The sequence below is a fragment of the Brugia malayi genome (assembly GCF_000002995.4).
Source record: "Brugia malayi strain FR3 genome assembly, contig: Bm_v4_Chr2_contig_001, whole genome shotgun sequence".
Classification (NCBI taxonomy): domain Eukaryota; kingdom Metazoa; phylum Nematoda; class Chromadorea; order Rhabditida; family Onchocercidae; genus Brugia; species Brugia malayi.
Genome location: NW_025062476.1, coordinates 5,885,606 through 5,901,718, shown reverse-complemented (window position 1 = coordinate 5,901,718; position 16,113 = coordinate 5,885,606). Strand labels below are relative to the sequence as shown.

Below are 16,113 nucleotides of genomic sequence, written 5' to 3'. Positions count from 1 at the left end.
ATGAAAACGTATATTGTAAATAACAGTTAAAATTTTTTATAATTCCAAAAATTATTCAAAATTTTCATGTCTATATGCGAGTATTAATTTTATCTAATAATTCCATAAATATCGGAAACCATCATAAAATGATGGTTTAAAAAAATTAAAAAACAGTTTTTACTATGGCTTTTTAATGAATATCGGAAAAAAAAAGCATTCTGAAATTAGGGTTCAACATGCTCATTTCAATTAAGACAAGAAAGCGTTGCTCCAAAAGATGAGTAATGAATACTACAAATGTTATATTCTTATACGGTAAGTGATAAATTTCCTTACTTCATCTTTACGGGTCAGTGAAGTGTACAGGTGTGTGTGTGTGTGTGTGTATGTGTATGTGTGTGCTATGGATGTAGTTAAAGCAGCAGTATTAATCAAAACTTTTATGAATAGTAACATAGTAACAGGAAGTAGCTATTTCATTAAATTGAAATGGACGTATGCGTAGTTTTTTAGGTATTCAATCTCGGTTTCGGTGATAGATTATTTCGAATTTCAGTTGCCTAAAATTATTAAAATTACATTCAGAATAATGTTATTAGGGAAAGATAACATAAACGTATGTTTCGTCACAAAAACAGTTTTATGTCATTATTTGTACACACATTATTAATTATATTCGAATCAATAAATATGAATTAATGACTAAATCATGTATTAACACTGTGGTTCAATAAGTGTCTCATAATATAACCTTTATTGAGGATTTATTGCTGATTGGGTAGCTATTATAGAAATATTTATTTATAGACTAATTTTCCTTAAATGTTAATTTTCGATGGCTTAATGACTTCTCTTTTTGAAACTCAATTAGTTTAGTCAATAATTCCATTCTCGAAGTTATTTTTGTTATCTTAATATGGAAACTATATTGTTCAAAGTAATTTCAAATAAAACTTGGAGTTAAACAAAATTTGATAAATATTGCTTCTGGGTTGAGTTTTCATCATTTGAAAGTATTGCATTGAAAAGTTGGCATAATCCTATAATGAAATTGTGAAGTTGTGTCGAGAGTTGAATATAGAGTCTTAAATTTTCTTCTACTGAGCGAGGTATATTATATTTCTGTAGTATTCTGGATTTTCTGCATATCTTCAATTTCAAAATGTGATGACTGAAAAGGGCTCTTTAATCCAATTTCTTTAAAAACTTCAATTATTTCTTTGCTTTTTTCTTTATTTTTTTAGAAAATTAAATAGTAATTCGTTTTTTATAGTTTCATACCTTTCCAATTTAGCCGTTTCTAACAATGTTACTTATTTCATAGTGAAAGTAATTTCAATAATTGTGGATAACAGAATTTGAAACATTTTAAAATTTGTTTGCTAATCAAAATTTTCAATTATAGTATACAATGTAAAGCATATTATAAAACATATTTAACTTATCCAAACAAGATATGCAATATTATTCTCACATTAAATTTTTCAGTACGATAAGCAAAATATGAGATCTATTGTTGATTGTGTTAAAACTGTTATTTTGACTGCAAATCACAAGATCTGCTGTATTAATTATATTAAGATTTGATCAACTGCACACGCATGTACAGTTGATCCTATGAAAACTTGTAATTAATTCAGGAACAGTTTGTGTGATCATTGCCCTATTTTTTGCAAAGTTAAAGATGTTTAAGCTGCGTCCCTGTAATACTTATTCCATCAGCATTAAACAGTTCTTCTCTACCTGATTTGAGTAATGATGTGCAAACTTTTTTATTCTTCGTAACCTATAATCTATGTTACTTCACTTTTTTTTTTTGAAATATTTATTTAACTGGAAAAATCATATATTATTTGATCTCTTATTATCAAGTCTTGTCTCATATACAAAAGAACTGACAAGCATTTGAAGCTTCGTACTGAAACTGAAAAAGCTTTGAATGTAATTAATGAGTTTTACCAAACAGTAAAGCTTAAACTTAACGAACGGATTGCATAAATGCCTTAAAGGGGAATTCCCCCGCTCTCGTCATCAATTATTAGATGTTTAACTTTCTACGGAATTCTTTTCGTTCCAATATTCAGTTGCTTTTAATAATTTTCACTTTAAATGTGATGAAAAGAGATAATTACTGCTTTTTATATAAAGTATTACAGTTTTTTCATTAGTAGAAACCAGAAAATATAACCAATCTCTCTTCTCTTCTCCTCTTTTCATCAGATACCCTTTCATCCTCCACATCTAATGTCCTCGATTCCTTCAATCAAAGCTGAGCCAAAACAAAACATTTCATAGTCATTCTCTATATAGAGTACAGTAACAGTTGAACTTTTCTAGATAAGAATTTTATTGCTTTTAAACAAAACTAAAAAATTGCATACATTCTTCTCATTTTTCCACAACAAATTATCACTCTAAACAAGCAAGAATACATTTTATTTGGCACTTTATTGGTCAGTTGGCCGACCAAACGAGAAGGACAGAAAGAGGAGGCAACTAAAAGAAAGGAAGGAAAAGCTAGACCGGTGAGTTATCGGAAAGCACTGAGAATTACGGCTCCAACAACTGTTGGTAAGCAATAAACGGTTCGCGAACTTCACACAAGACTAATGAGCGACAAATTGCCTCGATGATGGTGTGAATTGTAAATTATCCCTTCGGTTTAATCTTCTTCGCCTCCCTTCTCCCGCATCTTCAAAGAAAGCTCGAAGCGACTATCACCGTTCGCAAAGCTCAGCTATCTTGTCGGAATCACAGCATATCCTGTATTCTTGATTCTAAAATCCAGGTTGAATGATATTTTTTGCTGGATGAATTGAATGAACTTTTTTGAATTGGGTGAACAGTTTGGTTGCAAAAGATGTCATAAATATTTTCTAACACATTCAACTACTATCAGTGCTCAATGCATTGCTCGTTTGCCTGAAACAGTTAAAGTGAAGGAATCGAGGATAAGAAAAGTTTGTAAAGCCTCGTAATCAATTAGGAACCAGTAAAACTCTTTGTGACAATTGCATGTTAAATTCAGGTTTGCTAGATATGCCAGTGGTACCAAGGTATTGAAGAACTACATACTAAAATGTTGCATGCGGCTTTGCCAATATATCAAAGAATTTTTGAAAAATTCCCTTTAGTTTTCTTTTTTTATAAAGAATCATAAAAATGAAATATGAATGCTTTGTTTGCATTAGTGTGACCATTAAATCAGTGATAACTTCCACTGATAATAACGTTAGTTTTGCGACTTAAGCATCGAACAAGTTTAGAAGAGAAGGTATTAGCGGCAAGAATGAAAAGAAGCGGCATCGTTTGTCCTTTTCTCATAATGAGGACAATGTTATTTGTTCCTGAATAAGAGAAGATACAGAATACACGTGGAAAAATTTGCCAAAGTTTTATTCTTGTTTTCTATCTTATCAGCACAAGTAAAAAGGATGATGAGAAATGATAGTACAAAGACAGCTGACTCACTTACATATACATAAGAACCTTTATCCTTTACTTATCAAAAGTTTCGTGATTTTTTTCTTTAGTGATATTTTCTTTTGAAAATTGCAATCAGGACATTGCGCTAAAGTCCTACAAAAGCATATATGAAATCAAGCTCGTATTCAGCTGCTTGAAGTTTTTTCAAGTCTCTCAAAGAGTATTAAAGTATTGGTAGAAAAAGAAATAACAATTTAAAATTCAATAGTATTTCAGCGAACAACCTTAAAGAATTTTGGATATGAACAGTGATGCGATGTTGTATTGTATGACAACAAGTTCAAAATTGAAATTGTTTATACCTCGCTGTAATTTATAATAAAATGTTGAAATTTCTTTTACTACAATGATAAATCAATAAATGCATAGCATTTTCTATCTAATGCTGACAAATCACTAGTTTATTATTGATGAAATTCAAAGTAAGAATAGAAAATTATTATCATGTAATTTCTCAAATATGAAGTTAATAGTTGAATAATTTTCGGTAAAGTGGTAATATGACAGGTCGATGAAATGTAAAGTTATTTATCCTTTTGAGAAGCTCATTTAAACAGAATTATCTTTACAGTGATGCTAATGTAAACCATGAACAATGTTACCAAATCTTTGAAAACACTAATTGTAAGGTGGCTGTCCTTCAAAATTAATCAGTACTTTTAAACTCCCTTTTTACTACATATATGATATGAAGTGTTTTTACTATATAAGGCAATAGTGAAGATTAGTGAATCGATTTCAGTCCATCGTCCTTGCAATATTTGATGGGTTATTATTTTTAAGTTGTATTACAGTTTAATCGTCATATTTTCAGATTTCATATATGCCTGTGAATGTCATTTAGATGCAATAATTGCCGCTGAGCTTAATCAATGCAATAGCACAAACAGCCGTTGATCTTGTTAACACCTGACTAATTGCTCAGAAGACAGAGATTTCGCTATCCTTTGATGTGATCCCAAAATATTGCTGCAAGAACTTTACAGTGAAGCGATATCACCAATTGCAAATAGAGCCTCAAATGTGATTGTGAATGCTCCGTAACTAATCTTTTTCCTTTCTCAAAAAGTCCAATTTTCTTAAGTTAACAGCGATTATTGTATATCTATATGTATTCATGCAATTGTGTGTATGTATGTTATATGTGTACGTTAGTATGTGTATGTATGTGTGTGTTTGTTTGTTTGTTTGCTAACAGTGATTTATTTATAACACCGATAAACAGCTTTGTCAGGCTTGGATAAACCTGAAAATTTAAAGTCCATACTTATCTAAATAGTAATGGCAGCACTGATAATTAGTGGTATTTCCAAATGTCGTTATTTTACTCATTTTCAATTGATTTTGAAAATTTATTTATTTCTATGACAAAATTTGAACGTTCAGCAAAAGCGAAAAGAATAAACGATTCTCGAAGTAAAAAGATTTACAAATTTGAAAAAGTAAATCAGTAATTGTTTACTATTTTGTGTTTTACTTAGAACAATAACTTTACAAAGGTTATCATCATTCTTTGAATTCGATAACAATTTTTTGATTCTGACAAGCAGTCGTAGTCTTAGGAAGGATAAATTATGCAAAAATAAACTTTTTTCAAGAATTACATCGACAAATGTATTCAAATTTCTGCATTCAGTTGAAGGAACATTTGAATCAGTTAAAAAGTGACATATGTTAACAATAAAATAATTTTAAATCCAATTACAAGAACACACACGGAGAGAGGGAGAGAGAGAGAGAGAGAGAGAATTGTGGGAATGAACGATGAATAATTCACCTCGCTACAGACAGGTCCTTATGTAAGGGTTCTTCTATCTTCTTTCAGTAAACCACAATGTTTATGGATTTAAAGCAAATCATTCAAGCATCACAGAAAGGTTTCTTTTGACATTCTGATATGACGGGAATTTTCATAAAGTAGCAAGTGAGAAACATGATACTTGGCTGTTCATTCTTTCCTGAAGGATCCAGAAAATCTTTGAAGTATATGGAGATCTAACAGTATTACAAAGAGGATAATGCGGACTCGCTTTACAGACTGGATTTCTAGTACACGAAGTAAACTAAAACTTTTTGTTTCTCGACATGAAGTTAGTGATGCTACTTATAATTTGAAAGTAAGTACCTTGTAGAGGAATAAAATGAGTTACTTGAAGTCATATGATTTCTTGTTCCTATGATTTAATAAGAAAAGTCCAATTTTGTAAACGATTATTTGACAAATTAATTAAGAGTTTGTGTAAATTTTGACTGGGTGAGGAATGGTTCTTTAGAGAGATAGAGAAGTAAACAATTTTTGTTATTGTGTCACATCAAATTAGTAACAACTGTTGATTGTCGTTTCACAAGTATTAATTCTTCCACCCATCATATGGAGTATCTAACCTTTTCCTTAAAAACAGGTTTGAATGTTAGACCGTTTATTTGAGTTAGGAAAGCTTCGAGAAAATGATTTTTAATTAAATTCTTAAGAATTTTTCCAATTTTAGAAAACTTTCCCTATTGGAAGGCAACATTTGATAAGTAAACGTTTACATCGAAAAAGTTCGTTTATTTTTTATGCTTTGTTGTAAAATTATATTTATTATCTGTTTATTTAGAGTGAACAGAATTCTCATCATCTGTCAATGTATCTCATAGCACTTGTTTTTTTTTTCTTTTTTTTTCCCCTAATTTCTTTATTAAACAAAGAATGAATTACGAAAATGGTAAAGTTTTGAAAACAATTTGGCGACTCATATTGGCACAAATATCTTGTCTTCTCAAAATCTAGAAATCTTGAAATATTGAAAATGATTGTTTGCATTTTATATCAAAACAAATAAACGATGTTTTTTATGACTCTCAACAAATTTATCCAAGCAATAAGATGATCAATGACCTGAAGCTGTTCAGCTTCAAGCTTTAGTCTGAAGCACAACTGTGAAAGCAGTGATTCTCCTCTCCAAGAGATGATGGATCGTAATTTATTGAAAGAAAAGAAGATGTAAAGAAGAGGTTGGGAGAAAAGACGATAGTGATTGGCAGTTGGGATGAAATAAACTTAAAGATTGGAATGCACTGGAAGTATCAATGCAGTTGGATAATGCAACTTCATAGCATAAGACGTTCTCTCTTCAAGGACGATTGATTTTTCAGATAAAGGAACGATCGGTCTATCAAATTTTCATCTATAACAATAATTTAATTTTCTGACGGGCGATTTTCTTTTTTTTTTTTTTTGTTTTGAATGTATTTCGATTCAAAAGAATTGTCACTTTTATTAGAATAGATACAATATCAATAAATAAACAAGTGAAAAACTAAATAAACAAGTTAGCAAAAAAAGAATAAATAATAAAAACATGAAATAGCTATTACAATATATTTACATTAATCCTTTGACCCAGATGAATACATTTCAATATCAGAATATGATACATAGAGGAAGTCTAGACTTGTGCTGAAAATTTTTTTTTTGTTGAAATACCTGGGACAACTGAAATAACAACCACCGTGAACCGCACTGCTTATCCACTTAAGAGAAAAAATAACACTACTACGACAGCATGACACGTAATATGTGACGTGTGACGTATTATCATTTCTTGACAATCTTCAGATGTTGCCACGGCTCGATTACCCAAGATATTTGAACTCTGTAAGGGAGCAAAAAGAAGACAGAGAAAACTGTTATATTGAGCAAGAGCTACATAGCCTGATATTTCTCTATCTATGGTTCATAACATTGATGGATTTCAAATTTATATTTGAACTCAGCAGGTAGAAAAATGACAAGATAAAAACAAATGTGGTGATTCAGGTGGGAATATCTCAGAATTGTGCAAAATAAGTCATCTACAAATATCGATAAATCAAACTTTAATATTGTTGTTAAACATAGAAGTCTTCGGCAGCAATTTTAATAAATAATCGCATGTTTTTATTTAATCTGCAGATAAACTTTTTAAAGAGAAATGACATTATTAGAAATTATAGTTTAAGAATCATCCAAAATAGAAGTTAAAGCAACTCTGAATGTTTCATAAATGTCTGACAAATGACCGCGGATCATTAGACTAATCAAGATTAAAAATGAGCAATAATAAGTGAACAACAGAGATTATACATCAATGAAAAGAAAAGGGCCCTGTTGAAATTACAACTGATGAGATACATTTAGTAAAAATTGATTTAAATTATTATCATACATACATTCAATATGTCAGTGTTGACCTTGTATTATTTGTAAGTCGTAGGGATACTGTCGCTTTGCGATGATGCTATAACTTTTGCGGCTATTGTAGCAAGCAGTTTCTGATGATCAGCAGTTGGTGATATACCCGTGGGAATACATGGAAAAGGTGAGGGTGCATGCGTAGCTGGTGGTATCATTAATGTTCGTGGATTAGCGACAGGAATTCGAGGTGGAAAACCTTCAGGTAAACGAGGCACAAGTGGTGGAAATGCCAACGACGGAGCCGGTCTGATGGGTGTTAATCGCGGAAGTGGTGAAACACCAGGGGTTCCAATGAATGCTGAAGCTAGAAAAGGTGGTCCTGGAGGTAAGAACGTTGTTCCAGGATAAGCAACTGACTGATAATCCTGTTCTGGTTGCTGGCGTTTAAATCTGAAAATTTTTTTCTTACAAATACCGTTTAAATTTATTCAAATACCAAAAATTAAGCAGGAAATTATAGGTATGCAAAACTCTGTTCAGAGTTTAATCTATTGCTTTAAAAATTCAAAATTCATAAAAAGACCGCCTCCACAATTTACTTTCTGATTTAATGAGATGGCACCCAGTTGTCGGCAACTAATTAATTTTGTAGTTGTTCGAGTTGTAGAAAGCATAAAAAGCATTCCTTTTAAAATAACATCATTTTTATACCGTAATCCTTAATTAATCATTGCTCCACTCGAAACAAGGATCAAATAATTATTTCCGAAATGTAAAGGAATGTGAAAGACCTTTTGCGACGTCTAAGAAATGATCCATTATCGAACATATCCTCAGCTTTCGGATCTAAGGCCCAATAATTTCCTTTCCCGGGATTCCCTGGTTCTCGTGGAATTTTAACGAAACAATCATTTAAACTCAAGTTATGCCTGATTGAATTTTGCCATGCAGGAAATTTTTCTCGATAGTACTGTAAAGGCGAAATTTGATTGCTATCAATTAATAAAGTTAAAAATTCGAATAAGATATGTTAGTCATACTAATTTGAATTGTTCTGTAAGTTAAATGAAGTTAAACTTCTTGTTAATGAGAAAGAACATTTGCTGACTTCTCTCAGATTTCATAATTTCCAAAGATCTAAAACTATTTAGGTTCTTGCCAAGAATTGAGCATCGATTTCTCTCTCTCTTCTCTGGAAATCAATTGCTTACCCGCTATATGTCAACTTTCACAGCTAGCAATTAAGAATTTGCAAAGTGGAGACAAACCTGAAATCGGTTAATAATAAAGTCGCATATCTGTGACAAAGTCAACTTCTTGTCGGGACTATTCAGGATTGCCATTGCAATCAAAGCAATGTATGAGTAAGCTGGTTTAGTTGTGCTAGACTTGCTTCGGTTACTGCTGTGCTTGTTCGTCTGCCTATGAAGAAATTAGTTATCTAGAAATTGCGTTCTCTAAATAGATTCGTGAAATAACTACTAGGAATACTTTAATCATTTAAACTCATTGAGAGTTAGTTTTTGAATTTTCATTGAGAAGTAAGCTCTGATACTGACTATATAGTACCTCGAATTATCTTCGCACTGGCCCTCATCATCTGAACTAAAACTGAGAGGTTCGTGATATATTTCCAAGCTTGAACCAGGTCGATTAGTATCCTTGGTAAAATTAGTTGACCACTTTGGTGATGCTGAACCTTCCTGAAGGTATGACATGCACTTTTACAACATTTTTGTAAAAAAAAATGAATAAAATGTATTTGCAAGTCTATTTATTTTGCTAGTCTTAGTGCAATAAATTTAGGCTTGACCTTTTCATTTTGAGTGTAATAATATTCTTAAAAATTTTGAATTAAAAGAAATAAACTACTTTCCTTAATCTTCTTGATTTACTGGAAAAATCTAAGTAAAAGTTGGAAAATAGAACGGAAGCTGTGCAAAATAATAAGTGTAGTAACAGATAAAGTTGCGTAATATGAAAGAAATGAAAAGAGAATAATAATTAAGAGGAGAATACACAACTCAATTCAATAATGTTAAATGATCCATAATCAATAGGGTTACTTTAATGTATGAAATAATTGTTGGTAAGCGGCACTGTATTGCAGACTATTGCGCAACAGCAGTTGTTTGACACTGTCGAGACGATGAACCAACTGCTAATGAGACAAGTGTTACCTCGATAACCTAATGCTTGGAAATGGTATTTTCTAGTAAGAATGAAAGAATGACTGATATCACATCGTCTCTTTTTATTATCCCTTTACTAAGTAACCCAATAATTCTGCCCAAAAATAATAATAGTCGATAGTGCTGCATATGAATATTAGTTGGAGAAACTCATGAATTTCTTTCAGTGATGCCTCTTTCTATTTGAGCAAAGAAGGCAATAGCAATTATTCAACGAAATCCTTTTAAACGTTTAAAATGTAATTAATTTTAAAAAATTATTAAATTCAGAACTTTGCAATTTCATAAATAAATAAAATAGAATTTTAATATTGTTGAGAAAATATAAAAAGTAATTAAAAAGGTATTTTGAAGAAATCAAATCTTTTTCTTACAGAAAAACTTTCTTCTTCAACTAGGAAAAGATTAATCAGAGGCCAATGAAAAATTATTTCAATTTATTTCCTGGTACTAAGTTGATAAAGTTCGTTTTTATTATTTAAAGTCTAATTCTATTATGTCAACACAGCAAGCTTTTATCATCTAATAAAAAGTCAATATATTCCAAATTGATGAAATGGACATAATAATGAAATTAATTTTGTAGTAAGAATGAAATAATAAACAATACACCAACAAGTAATGCAATTTATTACCGAATAACCGATAATTACTTACCGATCTAGAAGAGCTGATGATACCTATTTTGCCATCACTACAAGCATTTCTGCTGATGTCGATTCTTCCCTGCCTTCCTGATTTAGAGTACCTCGTGTATTTTGTACTATAACTAGTCTGGTGAGTCTAAAATAGCAAGGAACAGAAATCACAAAAATTAATATAAATGTTTAAAAATAATTTCGAAATTCATCAAATGCCATCAAACCACACTTATTACATAGGCTTGGAATAAATAAAAGAACTGAAGAAATAAACATATTACGAGTGATATGAACAATAAATGTGCAACAATGTTTGACGAAGGAAAAGATAATAAAACTTTTAGAATGTTTCCACTTTTGATGGATATTATTTTCTAATGATCAATGATAAGTGTAAAGAATTATCAAACTGCTGAAGCGGTACGGTAGCAAATTATTCGACACGAAAAGTATATGATGATTAAGACAGCATAAGTGGTTGAAGAGCTAGTTAATCGTTAGTAATTTAGAAGACCACAAGCACAAACCATCCATCACTGCGCTTGTATTGCAGCAATGTATGATTGGATAAAGAACCTATCACCGCCCCAATATTTCCAGTCTTACGAGTTTGAACTAGAACTATCAACTTTAAATTTGAAAGTGCTTGATATATATTACATTAAAGCTTGATTTTAATTCTTTTCATTCTAACAGTTCAAAAAGTTACATTAAAAACTCAGCTAACAGTTTGAAGATTTGAGTCAGAACTATTTGATTTTTTGCTTACATTGTGAAATGAGCTGACAATTTACATTTCATTAATTCAGTAAAGCAATTTTTTGTTTCCTAAATTCAAAATTCGCTTCTAAACATACATTAATTTTATTGCTTACGTGTTCATCCGCAAAAAAGCTGTAGTCAGTTAAGTGTGATGATCCTGAGCTTGAACCTTGAACAGATGTTACAATATTATTAGTGCTGTTTAATGATGAACTTTCCGGTCGATCTGGACTTGTACTTGCCTGCAAATTTCGTAGGTAAATTAGAAAGATAAAGCATTATTATTATTGCTATTATTATTGTTATCAAATGTTCGACAACCACTGAGGGCACTTCAAACATGGAGCTTATTATATCTCAAAATATTTCTCATGCAAATAAATAAAATAAGCGAATCCATACCTAACCAAATTAATCAAATTAGCCAATTAATCATTATGCCCCAGAATATGCTAGAATAAGATAAAAACCTTTGCTTACCCTCAAAACCTCACTGCTTGATTCTTTGCATTTATTTCTGTTACCAAAGGCGTCTTTGTTGCAACTTTCATGTGATCGTTTGCGCCCTTTAGCACTATTGTTCTTTATTTGACCGCACAATATTGATTCCATCGAAAAACGCATATTGGCACTCATGCATAGATATCATTCACCTAGTTTTTATAGAACTTTAATTTAAGAGAATGTTTGTAAGCTTACGAGACAGTTCCAGACTAATAATCTCGACCAGCATAACAACAGAAAGCACTTATGTTACTTTATAATTTTCTCGAGTTTCTAATGAATATGTAAATCAGGAGGTTATTTTGGAATAAAGTAGGAATGGCTATCTAACAATTACCAAGTAGCTAATTTAGTTATTTAAACAAATTCTACAGTCAGACCAAATGAGTTTCATATATATTATTATCAAATTGAATGGCATATCGGATTATTGCTGGCCAGATTAAATCAGAAGCCATAGCCAATTTATTTCCTTTAGCTTCCCAAATCCACTCATTTCTCCAATATTGTTTTTTTGATAAAACAATATAATCTAACAATGGCACAAAACCATTTCGGAAATTTATCATGAATGTTTATTCACGATGTTTACAACAGTTAAAGTTATTAGGGAAAGAAGGAGGTGTAACTATTATTACACAAAATGATAAAAATAAGAAGCAACCTGTTAGTTTGAAATGGCGAGAAGTGGAAGAAGAACGTGCTTCATCTTTGTGATTGGATTATTCTGATAAGGACAACTTTTTTGTCTGCTTGTTTAAACAGTGCAAATAAACATGAATGGTCTTTTGTTGATTTATATCACACTGCAAAAAAAGCAATCGAAGGTCAAAAAGGGTCTATTAGATTGTAAGCTATCTTCTACATCATTCATGCTATTTATGAAGAATCTGAACAGTTTTGCAGCAAATCCCCTTCTTCTTCCTTTCCTCAGGAAAAATGTTTATCCCACCAAATCTAGCCTAAAATACGTTTACCAGCCAATTATACTGCGATTGTATAAAAGTAATAGATATCCAGCATACCTAAAACAAGAAGGTGAATCTATAATCGCATATTGCATGTTTCTGTTCAAATAAATTTGATAATGTTATCAGCTATGTAATTAATAAAAAAAGATGTTGAAAATATAACATTTCTTGTCACTGTAAACAATTTATAAAAGACATTTTTCAAAAATCTGATAAACTCCATTAAATACGTTGTGTTAGGAGAAGTGAACTGTCTGTGATAAATTCAGCTTATAAAATGTAACTATTAACTTAATATTGACAACTATTAACTTATAAACCATAAAAAATCAATATACCTGTTTAAAAGCAAAAAAAAAAAACTTATAAAAACAAAATCTATCAAAATAAAGAAAATCATTTAGTGATGGAAGGAAAATTTTCGTTCAAAATCTTCGAAATTTATCATGTATCGATATCTTTTTAAAAGCAAATAAACAATGAATTATTTGGAAAAAGAGGTATATTGATTTTTTCAAGCGTTTACCGCGAAATCTTGCAGTTAATTCGAAGTAGGATTATATAGCTGCTTAGAATTGAGGCCAAAATATCTATAAGGTGACACAGCAAATGTCACTTCCTTCTAATATTTTTGTCTGTCCCAAGCATGAACTAAAATATTTCAGGGAATTGAATTCTGTGTCGACGACGAGAATAACATTTCAAAAAAGCAATCAAGTTAAAATTAAATCATAAATCACTTATAACACTCATGTTCTTTACATCAGATTCTCCTGTATTTCCCTAGCAATCTAAAATAAGGTTATGGATTATAAGTTGAAACAGAATTGAGATCATAAAGTTATATTATGAATGTCTCTTACAATATTTCCTGAACAATTATTACTCAGTAATTACTTCATAATTCAGCACAAAATATCTATTACCACTAGAATTTTCTACTATAATTTCTAATCATTAGACGAGCTCCTCTTCCTATTTCAACTCTTAAAAAAAAAGTAGAAAATAGCTGCAAAAAACAAGTAGCAGGTAAGCGAATTTTAGGGCATCGAAAAGACGAAACAAACCAGACAACTGATAAAAGTTTGATCGCTTTTAAAATAATCAAAAAAATTCGAATATTTTTGCAACAAATAAAAAAGCAAAATGCAAAATGGAAAAAGACAATACTAAATTGGATGCGGTAATGATTTTTGAATAGTATTACTCTCGAAAATCAGAATGAAACATTTTTTCATCTCATATTACTATCACCGTGTAATAATTAATTGTCATTATTATTATTAATATTGCTACTGTTGAACATATGAACTTACTATCTTTAAAAATAATAACAATATCAGACAAGAATTACATAAGCCCATGCACACATACAAATTAGACTCTGAACAATCGGAGATATTCAGAACTTTTTAAAATGTGTGTTCCCATAGCTCTGCGAACTTCTACAACTGCTTCTCCAGTTGAAATATGAAGTAAGCAATGTTTAATATATTGTCGTCCATATCTTTCTCTTATTAGCAACTGTCCTTATCAGTACCAATCAATATTGCTACAGAAATGAATATATCATCCCCGAAGTGATTCCTTCCCCGAACGCATGAATCCTTCCCAAAAAGTTCCTTCATTTTTTCGCTATGAAAATATCTACGAAAGCGCAGAAAACACCTACAGTCATAAAATGAACAATCTCAAGTAGACTCACTTATGCTTTGATGACACACACACACACACACACACATACATACACCCATACATCCATATACACATACACACGACATGGTTTACATTTTGACAGCCAGCGAGCATGCCTTGGCATAGGTGGTGGGCGGAGCTTTTATTAGATATAAGCTCCGCCCTCTAATGTAATTGGTTTATAAAGCAATTTGACTAATATTGAATTTATTGCGTTATTCGTTAAGCTAGCGATCATATTACAATGAAATAGGCGTTGGGATGAATTTGTAGTGAGGGGATAAGTGAAGCGCTTGGTACACGTTTACGCAGTCAACGTATGACGTAACACGGCATTTGTCGGATCACTTTCAAAGATAAATGTGCTGATTTCCCACAATTTCAAATATGTGCGTTATTGCCATCTTTCAAATAGCATGAATTAAGCATGGAACAGTTGTTGATTGCTTGTAGGTGAAAATCAAAATGAAACTAATTTCCTGCCACTGATTTAAGTGGGAACAGCACTTTTATCAATAGAGTTCCTCTCTCTTCATAATATGAAAAAAAAAAAAAAAAAAAAAAAAGAATGACTAGGATGTTATTTGTTCAGTCCGGATTGGGTGATTTATTAGATTACAGTAACTTTTCTTGAAAGAGATACAGTTCTTAATGTCTTTGTAACCTTACAAAAGTATTTCACTTTCCTTCAATATTTATTATTTATGGGAATATCAGGGATACATCAGGCATCAGTGATTTGTTCTGGAAAGATAACACTCAATATAGTTTTGATTCTAAGTTATTACACCGTCCATGCACTGATAAGTTAAGCTGATAAGACTCCCAAATTCCAGTTTTCTTTTTTTACAACTCATAATAATTAAAATTTCATGATACTTTGAACAAACAACTATATACAGTAAGCATAAACGCTTTCATATGTAGGCGTCAATGATTTCTCATAAGGAGCAGATGGAATAATACTGCGCACATGCTATTAACTATTTTGCTTATATAATTAGTTAATAATGCTAAGTCTGATATACCGTAAGACAAGTACAAAATCTTGCTGAAATACTAGTAAATGACAGAATTAAGATGTCTGTAACATCTTTCTCAACTCATTTAATATCTCTGATTTCACTTACCTTTGCTTATTTCACTTAACGGATTGCAATTTTTTAATTCAATGTTTCATAAATGTATGCGTGAAGACTGCAAACATAAAATGAAAATGAACATAACAGTATTAAGCAAATACGGATACAAATAATGTCCTATTATCTTCTTGTAATAAGGATGATAAGGTTGCTTAATAACAAAAACTGGTGAATGGAATGCTAAAATATGAATTTGATTTTTATTATCTTAATTCTATTATTGTTAATAAAATTATGGAAAATGAAATTTTCTGGGCATTCAAAGAACTTCAATTTTTTAACTGTCTTCAGTACAGTATTTTGAAATTTCGAATTTTTTTTGTTTTTTAGAATTGTATCTCGAAATTTTAAAATTACAAATTAGGACTTGAAGTATTTCATTCAGTTTCAAATAGAGAAAAATCTAAAGTATATCTTCAGCAATATAGATTTTTTTAAATTAAATTAAACCCAAATAGTTCTCATATATTGAAAATCTTCGTGGGTATGATGAAATGGTGGATTATTGATATTTTCTGTCTTATCTGGAATACTAAGCGATAGCAATCCGAAGTTTTTAATGTTAGTCTCTTTCGATGA

At 30.8% G+C, this 16,113-nt stretch overlaps 2 protein-coding genes across 3 annotated transcripts; one reads left to right on the top strand and one right to left on the bottom strand.

Annotated features, from left to right (window-relative positions):
• Positions 1-5,486: 5,486 nt before the first annotated feature.
• Bm17502 (Uncharacterized protein) lies at positions 5,487-6,041 on the top strand (the record flags this gene model as incomplete). Its single annotated transcript, XM_043078563.1, has 2 exons — positions 5,487-5,585; positions 5,958-6,041. 2 exons carry the CDS (start codon positions 5,487-5,489, stop codon positions 6,039-6,041), a joined length of 183 nt encoding a protein of 60 aa, XP_042934497.1.
• A 1,648-nt stretch (positions 6,042-7,689) lies between these two features.
• On the bottom strand, positions 7,690-11,846 carry Bma-unc-130 (Uncharacterized protein; the record flags this gene model as incomplete). 2 transcript variants are annotated; one of them, XM_001899867.2, is made up of 7 exons in its annotated part: positions 7,690-8,077; positions 8,419-8,597; positions 8,896-9,049; positions 9,197-9,330; positions 10,477-10,602; positions 11,336-11,464; positions 11,703-11,846. In XM_001899867.2, 7 exons carry the CDS (start codon positions 11,844-11,846, stop codon positions 7,690-7,692), a joined length of 1,254 nt encoding a protein of 417 aa, XP_001899902.2. The 2 variants fall into 2 exon arrangements, with proteins under 2 accessions (XP_001899902.2, XP_042934496.1); XM_043078562.1 differs by lacking the exons at positions 9,197-9,330; positions 10,477-10,602; positions 11,336-11,464; positions 11,703-11,846 and having other exon boundaries at positions 8,896-8,970.
• Positions 11,847-16,113: the final 4,267 nt, after the last annotated feature.